General features: G+C 40.1%; 2 protein-coding genes and 1 pseudogene across 2 annotated transcripts; 1 reads left to right on the top strand and 2 right to left on the bottom strand.

The window, feature by feature from the left end:
* Positions 1–8,787: 8,787 nt before the first annotated feature.
* LOC135663711 (F-box/LRR-repeat protein 3-like) lies at positions 8,788–12,445 on the top strand. Its single transcript, XM_065176857.1, has 7 exons — positions 8,788–9,838; positions 10,107–10,232; positions 10,532–10,636; positions 10,722–11,121; positions 11,204–11,333; positions 11,419–11,713; positions 11,831–12,445. Exons 1-7 carry the CDS (start codon positions 9,194–9,196, stop codon positions 12,098–12,100), a joined length of 1,971 nt encoding a protein of 656 aa, XP_065032929.1. The 5' UTR covers positions 8,788–9,193; the 3' UTR covers positions 12,101–12,445.
* A 351-nt stretch (positions 12,446–12,796) lies between these two features.
* LOC135663710 (dual specificity protein phosphatase PHS1-like) lies at positions 12,797–19,617 on the bottom strand. The gene is made up of 10 exons (XM_065176856.1): positions 18,743–19,617; positions 18,247–18,413; positions 17,314–17,533; positions 16,494–16,670; positions 16,248–16,408; positions 15,083–16,163; positions 14,589–14,735; positions 14,301–14,528; positions 13,312–13,469; positions 12,797–13,209 (listed from the first exon to the last, which is right to left on the bottom strand). Exons 2-10 carry the CDS (start codon positions 18,387–18,389, stop codon positions 12,870–12,872), a joined length of 2,655 nt encoding a protein of 884 aa, XP_065032928.1. The 5' UTR covers positions 18,390–18,413; positions 18,743–19,617; the 3' UTR covers positions 12,797–12,869.
* Positions 19,618–20,502: 885 nt separating this feature from the next.
* Positions 20,503–24,182, bottom strand: LOC135663713 (probable ethylene response sensor 1; annotated as a pseudogene).
* Positions 24,183–24,231: the final 49 nt, after the last annotated feature.

Here is a 24,231-nt window from a genome sequence, read left to right on the forward strand (position 1 = left end):
CTTTCCCTCCCATTCATGCATGCTTTATTTAGGGTAAGAAATCGGCCGCTACTCGAGTGGTCTCCACGTGTAACGGGTACAGGTGGCCGTCAGCGGTTGGCGGATGTCTGGGTCCCGCCATCAGCACCCATCGACGATTGTGATGATCGCAGAACAATTTTGTGGGGATTTTTCAACAAGTAAAATGTTTGGAAATATAAGAAAATTAGTAATAGTGAAATTATTTAAATATGAGATATAAAAAAATTATTAAGCCAATAATATTTTTTGGATCATCGGATATTCGCACCATTATTATTTTTTTGATTTGTAAAGGGTAAATAATGAATTATAATATTAAATTCTGGCTTATCTTCGAAATTATATTATTAAAATGAATGGATGAAATTACTATTAAATATATATATTTTTTAATAAAAAATAATAAATTGATATATTTCATAAAATAAAAGATAATTAGTAAGGTGTGAATGAATAGTAATTAAAAGAGGGAGACCAAAAAATATTTTACTAATATTAAAAATAAAAATTTAAAGTAAATAAAAAAAATATTTTTTTTTTGGATAAAATTCGAGGACGACAACAGATCCAATATCGATTTAAAAGCACAATAAAATAAAAATAAAATAAAATATTTGAAAACCTAATTCTATTACACACGTCATCACCTCCTTGGCAGTGGGTAATGGTGAGTGCCGCAAGATCAAATCCAGCATATGGTGGTGGTGGGCTTCTTCTTCTTCACCCACCATCGGATTAGTATGGTCTCATCGAAGCGAGCAGTACAATCAAACATTCAATCATCAGTAACTTGCGTGCCAAACACATATAGTTTTCACATGAACATCTGAGTCAGCTTTTGGTGCTTTGTATAAAGTCGGGACCCAATGATGTCTCCATCAGACATCTATCTAGCGATCATAAACTGAGGAAGAGAACACAAATGTTAAGCTTCTGCTTTGTTCCTGGAAACCACTCTGTTCTCTAACACATTGATCTCTGCAGCACTTCTCTGATTTGATATGGGGAGACTCGATTCTGAGACTTCCTTCTGACATGTTCTTGAGGCATCTTCTTTAGAAAAAGGTAAAACAAAAGAAAGAAAGAAAAGTTCTTCTCCAACGTAGCAGAAAAGTGGTTCCGAACTAAAACAAAATGGAGTATGCAAACAGAGAAAGAGTGCATTAATCTAATATATATATATATATATATATATAATATGTTTATTTATCGAAGTAAGAACAAAACAATGTAATCTGAGAAGGAACAGAGTACATGAGGCTCCCGCAAACCCATTCCCTTAAGAATGGAATGAAGAGGGGGAAAACAGGAAGGCGAGGGTATTTTGGTCAATACACCAAAACCAGGTGCTTGGCCAAAGCAGTAACGACACTACGCGAAACCACCGGCCACGGCCCGCCCTTTTCGGGTCGCCCTCCCCGGCCGGCAGCGCTCCGACTGGGCTCCGGCGTCAGCCGCCGAGGCAGCCGCGGCGGCGAGGGAGCATTGGTCCCTCCGCCCGCTCTCCTCGTCCATAAATATCTGGCGGCAGCGGCACTCCACGCTGCAGAACGCTCGGTCCCCCCTGCAGGGCGAAAACCCACCCGACCGAAACTTGGAGAGCGAGCAAACCGGGCAGAGATGAGAATGAGCGGAAGCCAAAGGTTCTGTGACTCACCTGTACATGTAGATATCATTGCCCTGTTGCAGCTTCTTCCGGCAAAGGTAGCAGCGTTCCAGGAAAGGGCTGGTGGCGAAGGAGGAAGGAGGAGAAGAGAGAGAAGAGTTCTTAACGAGGGAGGTTTTGCTTATGATGTGAGTGTATTTTGGCAAGCTGTTGTGTGTTTCCAAGAGAACGCTTAGACCAGCCATGTCACTGTCGTCGCCGCTGCCGCTACTACCGTTGATATGCTCTCCTTTCCTGCGTGGCGGTGGCGCTGCGAGGGCTTTAAAGGGGAAGGGCAGCGTGTGGTGCACCGCAGGAACAGGTTGGTGGAGTGGAAGCAACGAAGGGGATTGGGGAAGAGTAGGATGAGAGGGATGGGGAACTTTTGGATTCTTGGACATGGGCGGGTGGTTTGTAGTCGACGTGAGAGTACACATCAACCGAGTATCTGATTGGGGAATGTGGTCATCTTCTGCGATCCGAAACGGAACTCAGTGGCCACCACCTCGCAGCCAAGGCAAAAGAGGTGTGGCAGCACACCAACAACAACAAGCTGCGGACTGCTGAGCGCACAGGGCAACAGGATTTGCTCGCAAACGATGTTTCATGCACAGCACTTGTGATCGGAAGCCTCCATTTCCGAAGAAAAGCTTCCGAAAGGCTTAAGAGTAGTTTCATCCCAGTGATTAGCACCGGGAGAGTTGTGCAGGAAGGTTTGCTGGCTCATCATCATCATCATCATCAGGGGAAGCAAACGATACATTTCCATCAGTACATGGCATCCGAGTCATTAGCTGTCGATGTTTTACGGATGCGGAGACGACGAGAGCAATCATTTTTGGAGGAGCAGCAGAAAGGATTGGTGTGGGTCAGTGGGGCTACCGAATGCCGTCCACCTGTTCTGGAAAATGCTAGAGCGGGTAAAAGGTGCGTTGTCTGCACCTTCTCGATCCACTCACTGCTCCCGTCGATCTCGACCTGCTTCGCCAACACACGGGATCGGTCTCACGACTGTAACTAGCGTGAGCGGCGGAGGCGAGAGGGGTCCCGAGTCACAAGCTGGATCTACGTGCCCTCCTCTGCTTTGGATCGCGCAGCGGCACTACATGCATTGTCTCCGTTAAGGAGGAAGCAGAGGTACTAAGATTCCTTTAATTATTAGACCCCCCAAACTGTGGGCAAAAGTTAAAACGAGTAGGTGGGTCACGATGGTGCCTTCTTTTCTTCCTTCCTTTGTCCACTGCTGTTCCCAGCAGTAATCATCATCATCATCATCTCCTCTCCTCTGCTCTGCTCTGCTCTGCTCGGTTGACTCGTTAGCGGATCATTGGCGAGACATAATCTAGCTTTAGAAGATTTGCTCTATCCTTGTGGAAGCAGCAGGAGTGTGTCGAACTTAGAATTAGAATCTCTTCGCCATTAGAAGATGTGTGTTGTGTTTGAGGTGAGGGGAATGATTGATTCCTGGAGGAGGAAGCAAGGAAAAGCAGTGGACACTTACCTACCGAATTGAAAGACCGCATGATGCGATGGGGTCTACCAGAGTGGGAAGTAATTGGTCCCATCTGACCTTCTCTCTCCTTGCAATCAGTGGGCGTGTCATCTTTTGAAGTGGTGAAAAGTTCGTGCAGGGCAGTGGACAGCACACACCCGTTTGTCCGATCTCCTGCACGGCATCCAGCGAGCAGATACATAATTATTTTTGTTATTGGGTATACAATATTTATAGTTAATATTTTCTTAAAAATATATTTAAAGTTTGTAGTAAAAACTTCTTATATCTCTCTATTTCCTATTATTAATTTATATCATTCTATGTGATTTTCACTATTTCATAATTTATCGTAGCTAATCACAAGAGATCACGTCGGGATTTTATACAACATTTCGACTGAATTTGACATGTTGAGTTTCGATTGACAAAATACAAGTCATGTCGTCACATGATGAATTATTTTGAACATTCAACATTTAGTCTCGTACGTAAGTACTAATGAGTACTTTAAGTGTAAACTTCCAAACCTTCCATTATTGAGGAGCATATTTGATACATTATCACTAGACACTTAGAAAATGAATTTGATATACCGCAGTCAAATTGATATTACGAGTGTAAAATTTGCTCAATAGAGTTTGGGATCATTTGATATTATTGATAAATTCATTTGATACATCACCACCCTTCCATCGATTTTGATAAATAATTAATAACAGATAAAATTTCTCTAATTATATGAGAAAATATCTCTATTCTGTTGAGGTAAATCTTTTCTCCTAATCTGTATAAATAGGAGAGGACATGTTAATGCATTGAAGCTTCTTCGACAAGGCTTCTTCAATAATTCTTCTTACCTTCTATTCTTTCCAACAATAATAATTATGGGTTTTAATCATGTAGCTTATCGTAACCAGTATTTTGCTTCACATAAAGTTTATTTTTTTATATATTAAAAATTCAGATAATTATTAACAAATATTATTAATCAATTTCATAATCTTATTATTATTATTATTATATTGTCTTGATATAGTCAATTTAAGTAAGAACTACATCCTCGTCATGATACTTTAATTTCATCGATACATTTCATAATAATAATAATATTATTATTATTATATTGATTTCAATATTATTTGATTTAATTAATATTATAATATTAATTTAAATCAGTTCGAACCGATAAATAGCTCGATCATTGATGTTTGATCGAACCGGTTCAACGGGAGGAAGAAGAGGCGGGAAAGTGAAGGCCGTTTTAAAACCGTGGTCTGAAACGGAAACACATCCTAAGAAGAGGAGGGAAAGTGATGGCCGTTTTAAAACCGTGGTCTGAGACGATAAGTGCCATCTCTCTCTCTCTCTCTCTCTCTCTCTCTCTCTCTCTCTCTCAACTTCTAAGATCCTTGCCTCTGGTCTATACCACTCCTGCCTCTCTCGATCCTTCGCCGACTTCAACAGATCCGCCTTCTCCCTTCCATGCAGGCTCCGATCGACCCCAAGAGGTCGATCTGGGACGAGGTTCTTTTCGGGAAGGCAGGCGCTCGGATCCGGAGCAAGCCGGAGGTGGTGGAGGACATGAAGAGTACGAGGAGAGGGAGACCAGGCTCGCCAGGGCTCTTCTGATGAGGACGAGGAAGAGGACATCGTGGTCAAGGAGGAGGATCAACGGTCGGTAGCCGATGCTGGCAAGATTTGCCTGACGAACTTTATGGTAAGTTTGTGGCCCTTTTATGCAATTTATGTTGTTGATTTGCATTACGTTAAATAGATTAGGGAGTATGGTTTCTTGTCGCTTTGGATGTTGGAAATGTTGTTTAGGAAATGCGTCAAAATGAATTAAATGAATACAAATGACTTGTTTAGGGCTTCTGTAATGCGACTCTGAGACCAAGTTGATAGTTAAGTTCGCAGGATTAGTCAAAATTTTGTTGGATTTGATGAGGACCGATTGGGATCAACCGAAATCAACAGGGTGTCACTCAGATGTGGCATGCTGAACCTTCTGAATTATCTAGAATATGTATAGAATGTGATCGAAACAACCAAAAGGTAGCAGGAATTGGCCATTGGCTGGAACCCAGTTGAAATTTGATTTAACTCGATTAAGTGACGACCATGTCTGGTTTATACCCTTGAAGGTGCTTATCTCATCATTGGACCTGGCTGAACTAAACATGCTTTTGAGATTGGCTGCTGGGTGTTAGCTAAACATGATTGTTGTTGTGTGATCTTATGAACCATGGTTATAGTTGATAACGTGATGATGGGATCGAGTGATCATTGTATAAATCAAACGATCGTCCCTTGACGATGTGTTGATTAGTATATAATCTATCAATATACAAGGGAGGAATAGGAACTTAACTTCGGACAAAAATGAAGTTATAGGCATTTCCTCATCTCGGTATGGTTAGTGAATCCCTGCAAGAAGAACTTCGTTCTAGTGTGTAACTTGCTACAGTGGCAATTTTAATCCTGTACATTCAACCTTGAGAGATTCAAAAGGTCAGGGTATTTCAGAAATAATTGTTTGCTACTGAAAACATCTGTTCTAGATCTGTAGTAAGTTTTTTTTTTGGTATCTATCTCAAGCATTCAATTCTCATTTTCATCATTTAGAACTAGTTGCTTGAGGGATTAAAGACATAATCATTAACTCATACAGACAATTCTTTAGTATAGTGATTGCCTCATTGGTAATTTTGTCATGCTTAACAAGATAATGAGTTCTCATGCTTGTGAAAACTATGTTGTCATGCATTTTTTGTGGTCAAATTATGCAAGTTTAATTTTGGTTGATTATACTTGTGTAGTAAGTCTTCTGTATTCAGAATGAGAATGCTTTTCTACTGTGTGCTTCAAGAGCAAGTTTTGAAAGCACACTACGAAGTAGGGTCGGGTAAGAGCAAGTGAACATCCTTCTAAAGAGCTGTGTAATCGTTTTTATAAATGGGGTCATAATGATAATTTGATGGACATTAGAAGAAACAATTTGGCTGTCCAAAAAGTGCAAAAGTCTGGTGCATTCATGGAGTAATAAACATTATTGATGGAGTCAATTTAAATGGTTGGATTGCTTGTAGCTATGCTATCTGGAGCTTGGATCACTCTAGAATATGGAATGAAAATGTCCGAGTGAAGCGTAATATTAAAATGAGGGCAGACTTATATTCAGAACTCAGAATGCATCTTATTGATCACACACACAAAAGTTAAATTGGGATCTCTATATTTACAAAAGTGAAATATTAAAATCCTTATACAGATTTAAAAAGATAATTTTATAAGATTAAAAAAAAAATTTAAAAATTTTATTTAAATATTTCACTTTCGTAAGTATAGAGATCTGTAACTTTTGAAAATATAAAAATTAAGATACTAAATGTAACTAATTATATGAGTAATATGTAATTAGCCTCATATATACAAATATGCATATATTATTCGGGGACTAGATAGCCTCAAGATAATTCATTATAGTCTTGTATAGTGAACCAAAATTGTTCTGAAAATACTATGCCGGTAGCCCTCAGTAAGCTTATTAAAGACGATAATGAATTTAAGTATCTCTAATTGAGTGTTCTTTTGCATTTTTTAGTATGAGCGTTGGAGGTTAAGTCACAGATCTTTAGTAACATAGAATCCAAGATTATAGATACTGTTTCAATATCAATTTTCACCCCTACCAGACTGGTATGGTACTCGGTGCTATACTGATCTGTACGGCTGGTATCACTGAAGAAACATACTAAGATTATGAATACTGATCGGTACTAGTTCTGTGATCTAGCACTGCTCTGGTAACCACTGGTTGGTGCATATTGATCCAACCAGTATTTGAAAAGTGAGAAGCATGTCACATTGTGTTTGACGATATAATATATCCTCTTATTGCAAAACTTGTGTTGTTTCTTTGGTAAGTGCTATTTAATGAGTCTTTGTTGGTAGAATGGCTTTAACCCATTGAATTAGAAAGCATGATATTTGAGGTAAGAGGGTTTTGTACATAGTGTTGCAAGTTCGAAATACTCTTTATATGATTGCATTATGTGTATCAATCCACAAAGCAAATAAAAATATATCTTACTTATTCTCTGTGTTATATCTATCTGTTAAACCAGTTGTGCTAGTAGCCTTATTCCACGATGTTTCTTTGATTCTCCAGGTCTCTTGAGAGGGCCATCATGGATACTCTTACAGGACATATTTTTTATATTAGAATTGTTTATCCCCAAGATAATAAAAAGAGCATATTTGATTTCTCCAAGAGGAATGATGAACCAATGGAGTGAACAAAGTGGAAATGTGCTTATCGTGGGTCAGATTGATGTGTCATCATCCAACCTTTTCAATCCGTAAGACTAATCTTTTAGTTCTTTTTTGTTTTCATACATAAATATTCTCCTCTATTTTGGTCTTATCATCATTAAGGTGTAAAACTTAAAATAATCACAATATTGGAGATTAAAATTGTGAAAAGGACTATTGCATTTAAGAGTTTAAACTAATAAATGACATATCATTTGATTTATATCTTTTAACCCAAGTTATCATCATTCTCTTATCTATTTTTTCTTTAACCAAAAGAAAAATAAATGAGATTTGAGAACAACTTATGGGTCGTGTAATGGGGGTGAAGATCGCAACAGAGGGAGGTGGTGACGTGCAAGAAACATGGGGGAGTCGACGTATTGGCCCTCGTTAATGGGACCCACCAACTTGAAGAAAGAAGTAGGTACAATCGTCCTTCGATATGTATGAACCATCCACATCGTCGGGCCCCATGTTTCCTTGTCGTTATGTCTGTTATATTTATTATGGGATACATTTTTATTAGAAACTTCTTCTCAAACTATGAGGTCTCTTCTTGGTATCATCACCCCTATTAAAAAAAACTTTTATTGATGTTTTTTTCATTTGTAGAAGATAATTTTGTTGACGTACAAAGTTCATCTTTTATCATCACCCCTATTTAAAAAAACTTTTATTGATATTTTTTCATTTATAAAAGATAATTTTGTCGACGTACAAAGTTCATCTTTTATCACCTGCACCTTTATGGACACACGCCGACTACCTGGTGCCCGTTGCCCTCGTCTGTCACTAGTCGTCTCTTCTACCGATAATCTCTTGTTATCCTTGTCTTCTTCGTTATTTTCATTCATATCTTTGATAGAGGAGGTTATAGGTGAAGTGGACTCGTGGCCATTTACAAAGGCAAATGTGATGAAGATACAGATAAAATAATTTTTTAATAATAATTTTTTTTGAAAATGAGATGCCCATCAAAAATTTCTATATATATATATATATATATATATATATATATATATATTTTTTTTTTCCGAAAAGGTACCCTTTGTATCGTTCCATAGTTTCCTGTTTGGGGTCATCAGAAACTTCTCTCTAGCGGATCACGGGGCCCGCCTGCCACCGATGGATGAGTGAACCCCGCTCCATCCGAGAGTGTTAAGTTTTGGGGCAGCACGAAAAGTTCCATCTTGCACGAACGGGAACGGGAACGGCGCCGTGTAACTTCGTCACCACCGATCCCAGGTGCCGCCTTCTCCAATACCCAACCGCCATGTGGTCCCCATTCCTACTCTTTATTCCCAAATCACCCTCCTTTAGAACCCTTATTTACGCATCGCGGCAGCCGTCCCTTCTTCTTTTGTCTATCACAGCCCATCTGGGTATTAAAGTCATTTAGTTATATGGAGGAGATACGCTGACCTGGTGCAGGCGGTAACCCAGTCAGGCTTCTCTTCTCCTCCCCCTTCCTTCCTTCGGCACTATCTTCTCCCGAAGAAGAAGAAGAAGAGGGGTTGAGAGGCCAACAACTCTTCATTTGCTTCTTCCTCTCGGCCAATAATGCGCTCTGCACGTGGAAGAGCACCGCTTCTCCGGAGACCCAACAGCCTCAACGACGCCTCTCCTCCCTCTGCCGCCGTCCTTCCTCTTCGTCCCCACCTGAGCTAATGCAATATCACTCCAAATAGGAAGAGACACGGAGGGGAGGGGAGGCGATGGAGAGGGCACCGCAGCAGTCGTCCGACTCCATTCTGGCCACCCTCTCGGTGGACCTGTTGATCCAGATCCTCGACCGCGTAGCCGACTCCCGCGACCGCAAGTCATGGCGCCAAGTCTGCCGCGGCTTCCTCCACGCGGAGGCGCTCCGCCGCCGCTCACTCCGCGTCCTCCGCCTCGAGGCCCTCCAGGGGCTCCTCCGCCGATACGCCGCCTGCCTCGAGCGCCTCGACCTCTCCGCCTGCCCGTCTCTCGACGACCACGCTCTGGCCGCTGCCCTTGCCGCCGGGGCGGGCCTCTGGCGGCTCAGGTCCATCAACCTCAGCCGCGCCAGCGGGGTCGGGTGGCGGGGGCTGGCGGCGCTCGCGAAGGCGTGCCCCCACCTGGAGGCCGTGGACCTGTCGCACTGCGTCGGGGTCGGGGACCGGGAAGCCGCCTCTCTGGCCGCGGCCGCGGGGCTGAGGGACCTATGGCTGGATAAGTGCCTCGGGTTGACGGACGTTGGGCTCGCCAAGGTGGCGGTGGGGTGCCCCGCGCTGGAGATGCTCGGGATCAAGTGGTGCCTGGAGATCTCGGACATTGGGATCGAGCTTCTCGCCAAGAAGTGCCAAAATCTTAGAGTTTTAGACATCTCTTATCTCAAGGTGAGCCCCAAGTCTTTGTCCTCCTCCTTGGATCTTTGGGAAACTGTGGCGAATGCAATTGTGTACAATGATCCGATCCGCATTTATTCTGTTCTCTTTTGTTTCTCCTCCGAGCTGTTGAGACGACATTATATGTTAACTAGGAAGCAGTGAAGTTGACAGAACTATTGATCTGAGCGCTAAAATCTCAATTTTTGCTGTTGATCTTAGGAATCTTTGTATCTAATGGAGCTCTTACCTGCTGTGACTTCTTCTTTCTCCTTTTCAGATAACAAATAGATCACTTCAATTTGTCTCCTCCCTTCGAAAGCTGGAAGATCTGAGCATGGTAGGATGCTCCCATATAAATGATGAAGGATTACAATTTCTCAACAATGGGAGCAACTCATTGCAGGTATATCTTGGTACATCTTTTCCTCGTTTTGCTTTTTCTTCACTGTTTATCACAAAAGCATCAGTTGCATGTCAAAATAGCCTCAGGATTCTACGGCACGAGGAAAATAATATAGACCAGAATTTGAAAATCCTTCTCATATTCGTTGGCATTTTCAAATAATCTCCCAACAAATGCCATTTGTTAGAGAGATGCACAACAGTTAAATCCTGATATATGTAGCAATGCCACTGCAGATTAGCAAATCATGTGGAGAATTAAGGGGGCAGTTATTGATTAATGCGTATGCTTGTTTGCAGAGTGTTGATGTTTCTCGGTGTGAGAATGTGACTTCTAGTGGCTTAATCTCAGTAATTGAAGGGCACAAGTACCTGCAAGACCTTAATATTGGGGACTGTTTTCCCGTAAGGCTTTGACATTGCGGCACCCGTTGCGAGCTTCTTTTTCCATTTTTTTCTCCCACCATTGATGTAATGTTGGATTTTGCAGGAGCTGGCACCACTCTTTCTTTCCAAGTTGAATTATTTGAGGGATAGCTTGACTGTGCTTAAACTTGATGGCTTTCAAGTTTTTGCTCCAAGCCTTAAGATAATTGGCCTCAACTGCAGGAATTTGGTGGAGATTGGGCTTAGTAAATGTAAGTGGGTGACTGATGAAGGGGTCTCCGAGCTTGTAGCTGGCTGTGTCAATCTAACGACCATCGATCTAACATGCTGCCACCTGCTAACCAACAAAGCCCTTGTGGCTATAGGAGATAAATGTAAAAATCTTACGTGTCTCCAATTAGAATCCTGCAAATTAATAACTGACAATGGCCTTGATTGTATTGGGACCTGTTGCTCCAATCTTGAAGAAATAGATCTCACTGACTGTACCATGACCAATGCTGGTAAGACCATTATTCTCATGAATTTTCGAAAACTTTTGTGCTAAAAGTGGCATCATGTTCACTTGAAATCTATGCTTTGCAGCAATGAAGTATTTATCCAGGTGTTCAGAGCTGACTGTCTTGAAATTAGGCCTTTGTGACAAAGTTTCTGACGAAGGTCTTGTTCACATTGCATCCAATTGCAAAAAGCTTCATGTCCTTGATCTTTATCGGTATGTTTACTTTGTTGTGTACTTGAGCATTTTCTTTTAGGTTTTGCAAATCTGAAGGAAATCACAAATCCAATGGCCTTCACAGCTGCTTTGAGGTCACTGATGATGGATTGGCTGCCATAGCTACTGGCTGCAAGAGAATAAAGAACCTGAACCTTTGCTACTGCACACGGATCACTGACCTAGGACTGAAGCATCTAAGTTGTTTGGAGGACCTGCATGATCTTGAACTGAGGGGTGTACATTGCGTTACAAGTTTAGGAATAACTGCTATTGCAAATGGTTGCCAGCACCTTACTGAACTGGATTTGAAGCACTGCCATCTGGTAGATGATGCTGGTTTATTTGCTCTTGGGCAATATACTAAAAATCTCAGACAGGTCAGTGACTTGCCATCTGAAATTCTTCTCTTATTGCTTGATATCAAGAAACTCTGGAAATGATCTGGTGAAAAATAAGAGAAAAAGATACGGAATCTGATTCAGTTTCTTTTGTAGGCAAATCTATCGTACTGCCAAGTTTCAAGCATGGGCCTGTGCAACCTGCTTGGCTCTTTGAAGTGCCTGCAGGATGTAAAGCTGGTGCATCTGACTCAAGTGCCAGTTGAGGGGTTTGAGTCTGCACTGAGAGCTTCTGGTGGAAGGTTAAAGAAGCTGAAGCTACTTACTGGGTTGAGGCATCTGCTTTCCCCAGGACTAATTCAGATGTTGCAGGCTAGGGGGTGCCGAATTCGATGGGTTGATAAGCCTCTGAACCTTGTTCCATAGGCAAAATCCTGCATTATTTTCTATTCTTAGGCTTTGATGATCTAGTTGAAAAACAAATGTTTTTCATATGCCTATTAACACATCTTGCTTGCTAACATTCCCCAGTTGATGCCTCCTTTGCATCAAAGTAGCCTGTGTTGGAACATTGTAAAAGACTTGCTATTTTTGAAGGGGGTGCTCTCATTAACATTGAAATTTTGGAGGAGATCAATTAGCATCAAATGGGGTATTTGGCAAGCAAATTATTTTTGCCAAAGGTGTTGTCATGAATCGTTCTAACTGATACAATTAATTCATGCTACTTGGTAACTGCATAGCTGACCAATGGTAGTAGAGGTTGAGATATCTAACCTTTTTCTGTGTTTCTCGCGTCACATCCAGTAGCTTCATCTTGTCCAATTGCTCCTCTAAATTTGAAGTTTGTTCTGCTAAACCCGTTGAAACAAGCCTGAGGAGTTGGCCCTGACAAACAAATGCATAATTAGCACAATTAATTATGGTATACTTTTTGTGTTAGCTTTTGAGCTAGGTATACAATGTGCAACTCTCGCATATCAGAATCTAGCAAAATTAGCACAGTCAAATCATTGACAAGAATCTAGCAAACACAATAAGAATGTTCAGAGATCAACTTTAGGCTTGTCCTATTGCACGCACTATCATTTTCACAGGTCCTTATCAGCGGCCATAAAGATAAAAGAGTCGAACTGCGACCAAAAGCATAATTTGGATCGGCCACGTCCATAGACACGGGCATCAATGAGAGAATTTATCGCATTCGAGTATGGCTAGTACTGCCATGACGATTGATCTTAAGTGCCTCTAGAGACTTGTGTGTCTCCAAGGCCATGACACTATCCGCACTGCCGGACGATAACATTCTGTGATACTTCTGTTGATGGAGTTTGAGTGAGCTGCTGCTCAGGCCTGCATTCTCCTTACAGATGGGGCAAACCTTCATCATAGGTTTCCTTTGCTGCCATTCCATAGATGTCTTCCCATGCAGTTGCTCGTCTAGATCCAGAAGAGTCTTAGCAAAGCCATCATTTGGCTGGGCTCGACGATGCGCCTTTTTAAGCATGTTCCACGCTTCTAATAGAGTGAGGCCCCTGGAGCAATGGATTTTATTACAATTTACTCTATTGAATATGTCTAATTCAAGTAGAAGAGAGAGAGAGAGAGAGATAAGAATGCCTGAGTTGGTTCCTTACTTTCTTAGCATTAGATAAGCAAGCACAACAGTGGCACTGCGACTTTTTCCTTCAAAACAATGAACCAATATTTTACCTCCCAAACGCTCAACATAATCAATGAAGTCAGAAGCCTCTTCGAAGAGATTGCCGATATCTTCATCATCATTATCACATACCTGCACCCAAGAAACACTTGCCAGCCTCTTTCATATGTGAATCTAGGATGGAAGAATTTTTTTTTAATATATTTTGGAGAGTTGAAAAGAGAAGAAAAATATTTACATGGTGGGAAATGCAATTAGAAAAGACTAGCGGGAAGCATTTTAGGAGTAATCAAATCTTGCAATATCAACATCTCCGGTGAGTAAATTCTAGGGAGCTTTTATTCAAGTCTTCTCAAGTTACGGGGGAAGGATAACAGCCTCTAGAGATTCATCCTTCAGTTTGTGATGCTGGTGAGTTAATGTGCTCCAACTCAGCATGAATAGAAAGAGATGAACTTTAGATCAACAAAGGCAGCAGAAAACATGTCACAAGATAAGTGAGCTTTACTTTAATGAAGTATAGAATTACTCGATTTTTCTTATTTCTGTGTTCTCTCTACTCCATGGCAAATGTTATGGAGAAAAATCAATTTGATCCATGAGAAGCTGCAGACTACTAGCATACCCATGACCCTATAATATAGAAAATTCATGGGGTAATTATAAAGCCAGACAATGCATTCTGAATCTTAGATGGCAAAACAGTATGCTCATAGTACTTGTCCGTTCCTACATATTAGCATTTGAATAAATAGCAGGTCTAACTTTCTGAATTCATGTTGGAAATGGAAATCTTCATTAATCAGATTCAGTCTATTTTGACATTATATAATTTGGTTTTCAAGAAAATTCTAAAAATGATACATGTGATTGTTCCTTTTGGATTGTGGCAAATATTTACTTCAGCAAACCGAGTAACTAATATTCCATTGAACAGAGGGAAAAAAAGAAAAGTTTGCTTACAGAGAAGTTTCGGTACTCAAAGAGGTCGGGATTTTGAGAATCTGATTGTCCGATTTCATTTGCACACAAGCACAATATATGAGTGATACCCAGGTGCTGAAGGGTGTACATGGATTTTGCAGCCAGGGCTCCACCAATATAAAGATACTCTGTAATAGGAGAAGGCCGCTCTGTACTAGCTGCATCAGAAATAAGTGATATTCTCTCAAGGATATGCTCAAGTCGGACCTGAAAAAGGAATAAGACTTTAGATTTTGTCAGTTGAACTGGACATGAAGTTTATGTTACCTTCAGCTCATAAGCATCAACGGCAATGTTATTATCGTTTCCCTCAAAGAAGCCTGTATTAAAATTGTTTTCTTGGCACAGTCTCACAACATCTGATTTTAGCATTTCATTCCACTGTTCCAACTCCTTGCTCAACTCAGCATCTACCTATCACAGGCAGTATTGTTAGTAGAAATTGGAGACAGCAGCAAAGAACTGGCAATCTAAGAGCCAAACAACAAGGCAGTAGCAAATAACGTACTTTACACAAAACTTTTAACAGCAACAAAGATTGAATAAAATAGAAACAGGGAGTTTCCCTAGAAGTAGATTTTGTCATTCGATAAGATCTTTTTAAATGATGCAGACTTCATTAGACTGTTATACCCTCCCCCCGGTATTTTCAACCTCTCATGAAACATCAATCCGATTAACTTAAATGCCTTTCAACAATAGTTCCATGCTCAAAATAACACAACCGAATATCTTATACCAAATGCAAAGGAACTTCTAACCTTAGTACACTTGTTAAAATCACGAAGCTTCATTGTCAAGCGCAGACTCCGGGGAGCTTCTCCACCTCCTTTGGAACACCTACCATTCCAATTATCTCGTGAAACAGGAGAAACTATATCAATGCTATCTCGGAATCCTGAAGATTTTTGTGAACATCTCCGAGATTCAGGATCGCTAGAATCTGCATGTGTCTCATGGGCACCATGTTCCTTACATGCCTGAAAGTGGGCATTGAAGCTGCAGCAAGAAGAATTTGATGGTGACTCTGAAGCCCCAGAATCATCCTTGTCAGACTCGCTAAAGCATTTATTTATGATGGTCAGTAACACCCGAAAGAGACCCTCTAGTTTCTGGTACAGTGTGAGAAGAAATATATGGAAGCTTTGGAGGTCCCTAAGAGCGGCACGAAATCCTTGACGGAATGCATGAACAACAGCTACCATATCGAACTCCGGCAAAGAAGAATCAATTTGTGCATCAGTGTGTTCAGGTCCAGGGAACCCCAGCTTCCCAAAAGACAATTCATAGAGCAAGTTAGAAGAAAACTCATAATTATTGATAATAAGCTCAACCACCCTGGGATAGCTTTCTAGATCTCTTGCCCGTTTACCTGCAGGGGGTCTGCGAGGAACCAGAGAGTCGATGGCCACAATATGAAAATTAGATTTTTTTCCATATTCTGTCGCTTGATTATTAATGGATCTGTCAGTGAACTCGATGCAATCATCAGAATCCTCTGCTGTAAACTCGGGGCCTTGAGAACCTAGTCCACCATTTATAGAGGATGCCCGTCTCTCTTTCGCTCTCTCTTTCCTGAGACTCTTCACTATCCGTGGTTTGTTTCTTCTACAGTCATAAGATTCATCGAGTGCATCCATGTTTGCAGAGGCTACTTTGATTGAAAACAGCAGATTGGCTTGGTTGCCACGCCACCCAAGTTGGGGACAAGGAAGTCTATCCTCATTTCTAAGCACAAGGTCCAACATCAAGACCCTGCCTAGTGCTGCAGCAGTATTTTCAGCAGCTATTCTTGAATCAAATGCGATCGAATTTTCCACCAGAGGCGAGCCATGACAATAACTGCCACGAGCAGATATTTCAAAAAAGAAATTACTGAGATCTGGATTCTAATATGAATGACTAAGAGATGTTCGATAAGCTTACTTCATTAGGAGAAGGCATCGACTCAATTCGAGGGCTTCTAACAACTCTGAGCACGTAACTGCACCCACTTCATCTCCACTATCAACAGTCATATCTCGTGCTTTTTCTGCAGCATCCTTAATCAGTTGCCACTCCGTGCTAGAGTTATGGATCACCCTCGCCTTTTAACAAAGAGATTGAAAAGAAATAATGTGATATAACCAAGTAAACAAGATGATGTAAATGACAGAAAGAAAAGGTGCCCACTTGAGGTGTCTTCACTCCAAGCAATCTTGCAAATTCGTAACCCAGGCGTTCTGATTGTGTGGCCATCCTCGAGGGTGCAATTTTAATGACTGCTGCTGCTTCTTTTGGTAAAAGATCATCATCGTTTATTGTATTAAACAATGCAAAGAAAACTACTCCACCAGAATTTACAGTTACCTGTATTCCCAGCCAAGTTAAAGCAAAAAAAATCACTCGATAAAAAAAGCATTTGAATTAAAAGTAACATGGCAAGTGGCAATCTGACATATTGAATTGAATAATAAGCACTCAGCGCAGAAGAACTTCTTAAGAAGCTGTTCCATTAAAAATGATGGTCTCGCAAGCTAATTTCTACTAGAGATTAGGTAGCATTTGATAAAGATAGCAAGTTACATGCTACACACATTTCAAGGAGGTTACTGTCAATGAAGCAAACAACAAAAATGTTGCCTAGATAACAATTATAATTGAAAGGACTTGCAGAAAAGTAAAGAAAGCAATGTCCATGACAAAATAGACATAGCAACCGCACAACCTAGTAGAAAAAGCCTATGCAAACAAGATTTCTTCCTGGAATTATGAACGTCCTGTTCTCAACTCTATATTTTCTTAAATCACTTTTGCTACTTGCTATATCACTATCTCCAAAAAACTGAATATTGAAGGATACTTTTCTAGTACATAACCTAACAGTCAAAATAACTTTCGCAAAGTAAACTCTTAAAAGTTTTCCCCTTTAGTTTTTTGAATACCAGTCATCCACCTGTTGAAAACTTACTAGTCATTACTAATAACACCGAAGGTCTTGCAAATAACAAACCTCTAGAGCTTTGTTCAGCTCATCTTCAGAATGTTCATTGCTGCTCGTGTATTTTGTGTGGTGCAGGGAAAATAGTGTGTCCCAAGATATGTCACTTGCTTCAACATCTAAAGTAGCAGCATTTCCAAGCTTATCCCGCAAACTAACTTCTGGCACTTGGTCTGGAGACTGTGATTTAGTTGCACTACCATCAGGTTTGTCCCAATCTGGTACTTCTGTCCTGTAAAAAGGAAGAAGCTTACAAAAGATCCCATCTATTTTAATTAAGAATGAAAATGCATTTGCCCAAAGTGGATATAATCTCTGGATTATAGCAACTTTATTCATGAGAGCTTAGATGTTCATGATGTTCATCACATAAAATGATTGTTTTATTCATAACTTCAATTTTTTCACAGAAGCTTTGATGTTCCATCAGCATTCACCAACACTACTGGCTAACCTATACTTTTGAAGAAAACCTATATTTGACCATTAAATTATAAAAAAAAGGCAGGAAAATTCAAGATGCATAATTGGCATGAAATTGTGACATCAAATGGTAAAACCAAAGTAGTTAAAAATGAGAAAAAAGAGTCCCATTGTGTGCATATACTGGTTTTCAGATGTCTTCCAAGTCTAAATACCAGCATTGAAACAGGTCAATTTGCAATGAGATTAGCTTCCACAGGACCATTATCCATCAATTCACAGTATAAGAAATATAGTAAAAAGAACCTCCTCCAGCCCAAGAAATTTCTTAAAATAAAGCGTTCTCATTTTTTCCCCTCCCACTTTAGATGGTAAGATATTACCGTATATCTTCAAGTACTAGGCAACTCTTCTGAGCATCTACTGGTAAAGAATCAGGAGGAAGAAATAAATTGCAAAGATAAGACATTGACAAAATGATGAAAATAAAGGCTAAAATCCATAGTATCCTACTTTGCATACCCGCAGCGAGGGGATGGATTCAAGGCTGAGGTCTTGTGGGGCATAGCATCACGCAAAGGCAATCCATGAAGGTTTCCTTGGGACAGGCACTTGCCGCTGCGTCTGCGGATCGATGCCACCCATTCCTCAAATTCGAGCCCCATTCCAGGCCCCGCCGAGTCTTCCAGCTGCAACCAAAAAATTTTCTAAAGACTCTAGCATGAAATCAACAAAAAATAAATAAATAAAGAGAAAGGAAAAAAACAAGCACAGGAAGAGAATGGGTTTTTCCTCTTCCTTTAGGCTGATGGTGTGCCAAAAAAAAAAAAGGTAAGAAAATACATGAAAATGAGGACCTTGTGGTCAATTGGCTTTGGTTCCTTATGTGCCATTGAAAAGAAAAGAGAGATTTCCCCCTATTGTTATTCTTATTCTCTTTCATTCTTTGTTTTGTGAGAACGTTGTGGAAAAGGGCAATGGTCGACCCTAATTCAAGGTTAGTGAAAAGAAAGGTTACCCGCTTTTGGAACAATCCTCGAGGACAGGAGATGAGGTGGAGACAACGAGGTCTCGAGAGGCGTTATAAGCCCTTAATATCGGAATCCACGCACTTGGAACCGTTGTGATCTACTACTAGCCATCCGCTGTCCACGGGTGTTCGGGAATCCTCGCCGCCCTGCGGACGTCTCCAGGCACAGCGGATACTGCAACCACTCGGGAAGGGAACCGAGGGATCGAAGGCGCAGCAGCAGTCCTGTTTACAGAAGTAATCCTCTGAAAAATGCAGTTCGAGATCCATAAATTCTTCGATTACATCAGTCAAATGTGACTCGTCATCATATACTAGCGGTGGTGGCGACAAACGAGTAGAACAATTTTTTTCTTCATATGCTCCTCGCTTATCGGACATTCTCGGACTAGAGATTGATCCACAGTTACCATAAAAATTTGTAGCATAAACATAGTGCATCGGCAATGTTAGAGTACAGAGATTGCGATGGCCCCATGAACTAATGTAGGAGACGCAGGGCTGAGACGCTAACCAGTGGAACCTTTGTGACTGACAGCATAATCGAGAAAGCTAGATGCAGAGTTCGGAAAGAAACTGACAGAGCTTCGATAGCAGAATCTGCCATAGCATGCAAAGGTCAAGGGAGCTCCGAATCAATCGGCGATCGAGGAAGATCTTGGTACTAATCCCTCCATGAATGTGAATCGATCGAGAGGGCGACGAAGATCCACCTTGCCAAGGGAAAAGGCATAGGAGAGCGTATTTAATTTCTTGATCTGGGAATAGAATACGGGGGTCTACCTGCAACGGCGAGGCGGTCACCGGCGTTATTGATCAGGATCTGGAAATGGGGCGAGGTAACTAACTCGCCATGGCGAGGCGACAAGAAGAGCCCCCATTTTGGCGGGCGCGATGTTGGGGGGTTTATATAGGGGAGAGGGGGAAAGCGGTGAATACTGCTACCGTGGACGGCTTACAAAAATTCAATTCAACAGAATAAAATTAAGATCATAAAGCTGATGAATATGACGTTTTTATGGTTTATAAAATCACGAAGGCAATATGATGTTTGATATTCTTAATATACTTTATATTTTGACAAACAATATTTCCGGTGATCAGCTAACCCCTTTTTTTTTTTAATGCTTCAATTAAAAAAATAATTTTGAAGAAAAAAACATAGTTAATGATTGTGTAGTTTTGAATTCTCACTTGTGACAATTTCTTTTCTGAGATCTAATGTGTGTATTAAGCTGACAAAATTTTATATAAACAAAACAAATCTATCTCAAGAGCATCTGACAACAAAAATAATAAAATTAAATAAAATTAAAAATATTTTGAATGATGTATTAAAAATTAAAAATAAATCAATCCAAGATTGATATCCTTGATAAGAGTATCATCTTACAGGAGCATGATAACATATAAGATTTTCTTAACTATATTAGGAAATCTCTCTATTATGTTGATAGAAATCTCTCTATTCTGTTGAGGAAAATCCACAATCCTAATACGTACAAATAGGAAACGAAAATGTCAATACATTCAAGCTTTTTCACTTCTTCAATAAAGCTTTTTCACGGCTAGCATATTGTAGCACTGGGAAAAAGATGCAAACGACGAAAAACCATAGCGGTGATTCAGAAAGATTCCAGAAAAAACAAAATATTCAGAGATATCATTCGATGACAAAAGATCAACCACTTACATCTCCTGAAAAGGGAGCCACATATCAATCTCAATGGAAGTGGAAACAACAAATATTAATCCACACCAACTGATTTCAACTTACTATCAGCAAATGGAGGGGCCAATGCCGGCCTACTTATACAAAGTTAATGGTGGTCATCAATCAGGTGGCAGATTAAACCACATCGCTCAACACCAAAATGATACACATTCATTGCTTTAAACCATCACAAAATTGGTTTCTTCAATCAAAACATCCAGCAAGAGAGCCATTTACACTTCTTCGATAATATTCAGAGCCATTTAAACTTATCACAAATCCAAGGTTCTGTGATGAATGTAGCTGTGCAACCCTTCACCATACCTTCAGATCGTGCCAGTGGAAACAGTCATTGAAAAAACCAATCACAAAGAATTGTGCCAGCAGAAATTGTTATTGGAGAAAACTAATCACAAAGAATTATCAACCTAAAATCCATGTAGATCATTTCATTTATACACATATATCTAGTTTTGGGTATGAGCTCTCTTTCATAGAGATCAAGACACCAAACCAAATGCAATGTACTACATGCATCAAATTGTTCTTTCAGTTGTCTTATAGCCAATGTATCCTCGATCTGCAACACTTAGAGAATGACAAACTGGTTAATCAATCAGTGCAGCAACCCTGAAAGCCCATTATATTTTTTTAACCAAATTATTTCCATTACATTAAACTATGTATAAGATGCTCCAAGACAAACTCAAACTTGAGACCTATCAAATTGCAACAATGTGCTAACCACTATGGGAATCCATTGTTGCAACTAATGAGAAATGTGATCATTTTATTCATGGTTCGTCTTATCGGTCCGAACTGGTGTACCGACCAGCTATCAGTATGATACGTATTGAGTTGTATTGAACCATACTAAGCATACTGACATATAATACATGGGGATGTACCAATGTACCACCCATACTGGTCTCCTATCGGATTGATACATACTGTCTGTACCAAGTGGTACATTGTCGTATGATGAATATTGATTTTATCAACATTTTGTTATATCAATCCAATTGACTCCTTGGCATAATAACAGCATCAGCAAATTAGAGCCACCAAAGGATTGCTGCTAATGAGAACTAGTAAATTTTTTTGACAACTCACCTGCACAAACAAATAGAAATGCTCATCACTGGCAGTTTGAGGGTCTTTTGAAAAATCTGGTTTGGCAACAGATGCTGTGATCGATAGATGGCCCTCCTTTGCAAACTTAACAGCATTGCCAGCAACATTTAGTATGGTTTGCATAAGCCGTTTTTCGTCACCAATGACACATGATGGCAAGTCTGGTGCCAATGTCAGAGAGAAGAGAGGTTCTTTACAGCAGCTATTGGTTTCATCAAATTAGTAACCTGCAAATTAATGTGACAATTTTCATCAACTATAGAAGAATAACCATGAAATTTGAAATAATATTAGAGAAGGAAAACACATATACTGACCTCTCTAAAAATGGTATGAAGCTTGAAAGCTGCAATCTCTAACTCAAAGCTCCCATGATGCAAAACCTCATTGATAACTGCTGCTAGTAGATTACTACAACTTAACATGGTTTCTACCATCGACTGTTGCTCAGGAGTTAACTCAGTTTCCAGAAGCAGAGATGAAAGAGCAATTGTTGCATGCATCGAAGTCCACATTTCATGGGTCATGACAGTTTGAAAATCATTGCGAGCATTAATCGCTATTTCAGCCTCCTGACAAGCTGAATCAAGAGCAACATTTTGCTCTAAAAGTAAGTCACATGCCCGCATCGACTCTTCCAAAATGGCAGCATGTGAAAGTGCAACTGCTACCTGGATGGTCACGAAATCCAAAAGGAAATAAGGAAATACAGCTCAATATAAACACCAACAATATGAAGGCAATGGGATTGGAAGAGAATTTGACAACACAAGTTATACCAAAATTAATCAGAAGCCATAAAATCACATTCCAAAATGGTGCTAGATCATTTCAGGAACATCACATTAGCTCACGGGATCATTTCAGTCAGCCATGCAAGTCACCACTATAACTCACAGTGACAGTTGACACTGCCAACAAGCCATATAGAGTGGCTTCATACAGTCCAGAGAAGGGATAAAACCGTTATGCATGATTGTTAGTAAAATACACCAGTTGCTACAGATAATTAACTTCTCTTTTTCAAAACACATCAAGATTTTTAAGCTATCAGTCAATATGGGAGTTTCATTGTTTCTTTTACGCTTAAAAAGTAACTAAACTAGGCTTTAATATCAAGTACATTTTTTAAGATCTTTTAAGATATGTCATAGAATTAATTACCACTATCTGCTAGTATTATTGCTTTTGCTTCGGAGCACATATCACGGATATATGAAAAAGGAATCAATTTGCTCAGAGCAAATTCAGATACCACAAGACATAAACAATGACAGATGCCAACATGAACAGAAAACAAAACTAGCAACCTTCGTAACTGCATTGGAAAACTTAGAAACGCCACTTCTCTGAAAATTCACCTGGAGTTCATTCAAAGAATAGGATATCTATAGAAGCATTTTCATAATTTGTAAAATCTAAATGAAGATGAGAAAAAGAATAGAAAGTGTATGCTAAAAGAAAATAGTTACCTGGTCAGCAACTGCCTCAACAAGCTCCATCTCATGTACATGCCATTTTCTCGCGCTCATTAGAACCATAATAGCATAGCTTTTTAGAGAAAGCTCAGGCCAATAATTTACTGGGAAATTTGAAAGATGTAAGAGTGGAACTCGGACAGCAACAACTTCTGGCGCCACATATCTTCCGGTTAGATGTTGAGTCCTTGCTAATGGACTCGTATGTGGAATAATTATTGCACCATTATTACTGAGGACTTGATTGATGACAGGAAGGTCGGTGCACACAACAGATCCAAGGGGCATTTGGTGGTGCAAAGTATGTGAAAGTTGAAGATTAATCCCGTTCCTTGATGGCATCCAAAATGCACATTCTTCCAAATCCAATGTCCTCCCTAGTTCAATAAATGTAGTCTTCAATATTGTGTGCCTGTCAAGCGTGCTTCTGATTTCATGTGTAAGCATCCTGACATGACGCTCTGTTTCTTCTTGGGCTCGTAAAACACCAATCTCCCTGTCAAGTTCCTCAGCTTTATTCTTCAGAAACAATTCCCTTGTCTTCACACTTAACAATTCAGGAATTATGTGAACAAGCATCAAAACCGTTGCACATGATACCACGGCCGTTGAAATTTTTGCAACAGTCAATAGCAATGCAACTGTTCGTGAATACATGGTGAAAGTCCACAGACTTATCATATGTGTTGACCCACAAAGAACAATGAAGGCGCCAAACTGTATCAACAGCCATCTGTACGGGAAGAACGAAGACTTCTTCACAAAATAAATGAGCTCAAGTGGAATGGAGAAATAGGCAAAGGCTATTAAGAAGTCTGATGTGTACTGATACTTTACTAGGAGTTCGTCAGCATGCCACTGCGGCTCGATGCAGTCACACCACTCCATCTCGGAGCAACTACAGATACCAGAATACAACGACATTATTCTGAAACATCAGAACAAAGCTGAGATTCCGAGTTCAAAGTGCAAAATAGCAAAATTAAAATCTACCAAAGAACAAGCAAGACCGAGATAACAAATAGGTAGATAAGAACATGGAATTCGCTAAAAGTGACCTATATGCGAACTCTCTCGGACTCCTAAACCATGCCAAACACAAGTTGCTTACCAAACTACGAAAGATTAAAAAAAATGTGTTTCTTTTCACT

This window comes from Musa acuminata, unplaced genomic scaffold (genome assembly GCF_036884655.1).
Source record: "Musa acuminata AAA Group cultivar baxijiao unplaced genomic scaffold, Cavendish_Baxijiao_AAA HiC_scaffold_749, whole genome shotgun sequence".
Taxonomy (NCBI): Eukaryota; Viridiplantae; Streptophyta; class Magnoliopsida; order Zingiberales; family Musaceae; genus Musa; species Musa acuminata.

Coding starts and splice junctions, on each gene's coding strand:
- LOC135663710 (XM_065176856.1), bottom strand. CDS start 18,389: ATGGGGCTCGAATTTGAGGAATGGGTGGCATCGATCCGCAGACGCAGC. Junction 17,534..18,246: donor AATCCATCCCCTCGCTGCGG/GTATGCAAAGTA, acceptor TCCTTTTTACAG/GACAGAAGTACCAGATTGGG. Junction 16,164..16,247: donor CGATGCCTTCTCCTAATGAA/GTAAGCTTATCG, acceptor TGCTCGTGGCAG/TTATTGTCATGGCTCGCCTC.
- LOC135663711 (XM_065176857.1), top strand. CDS start 9,194: ATGGAGAGGGCACCGCAGCAGTCGTCCGACTCCATTCTGGCCACCCTC. Junction 10,637..10,721: donor ATATTGGGGACTGTTTTCCC/GTAAGGCTTTGA, acceptor TGGATTTTGCAG/GAGCTGGCACCACTCTTTCT. Junction 11,122..11,203: donor CTGTACCATGACCAATGCTG/GTAAGACCATTA, acceptor TATGCTTTGCAG/CAATGAAGTATTTATCCAGG.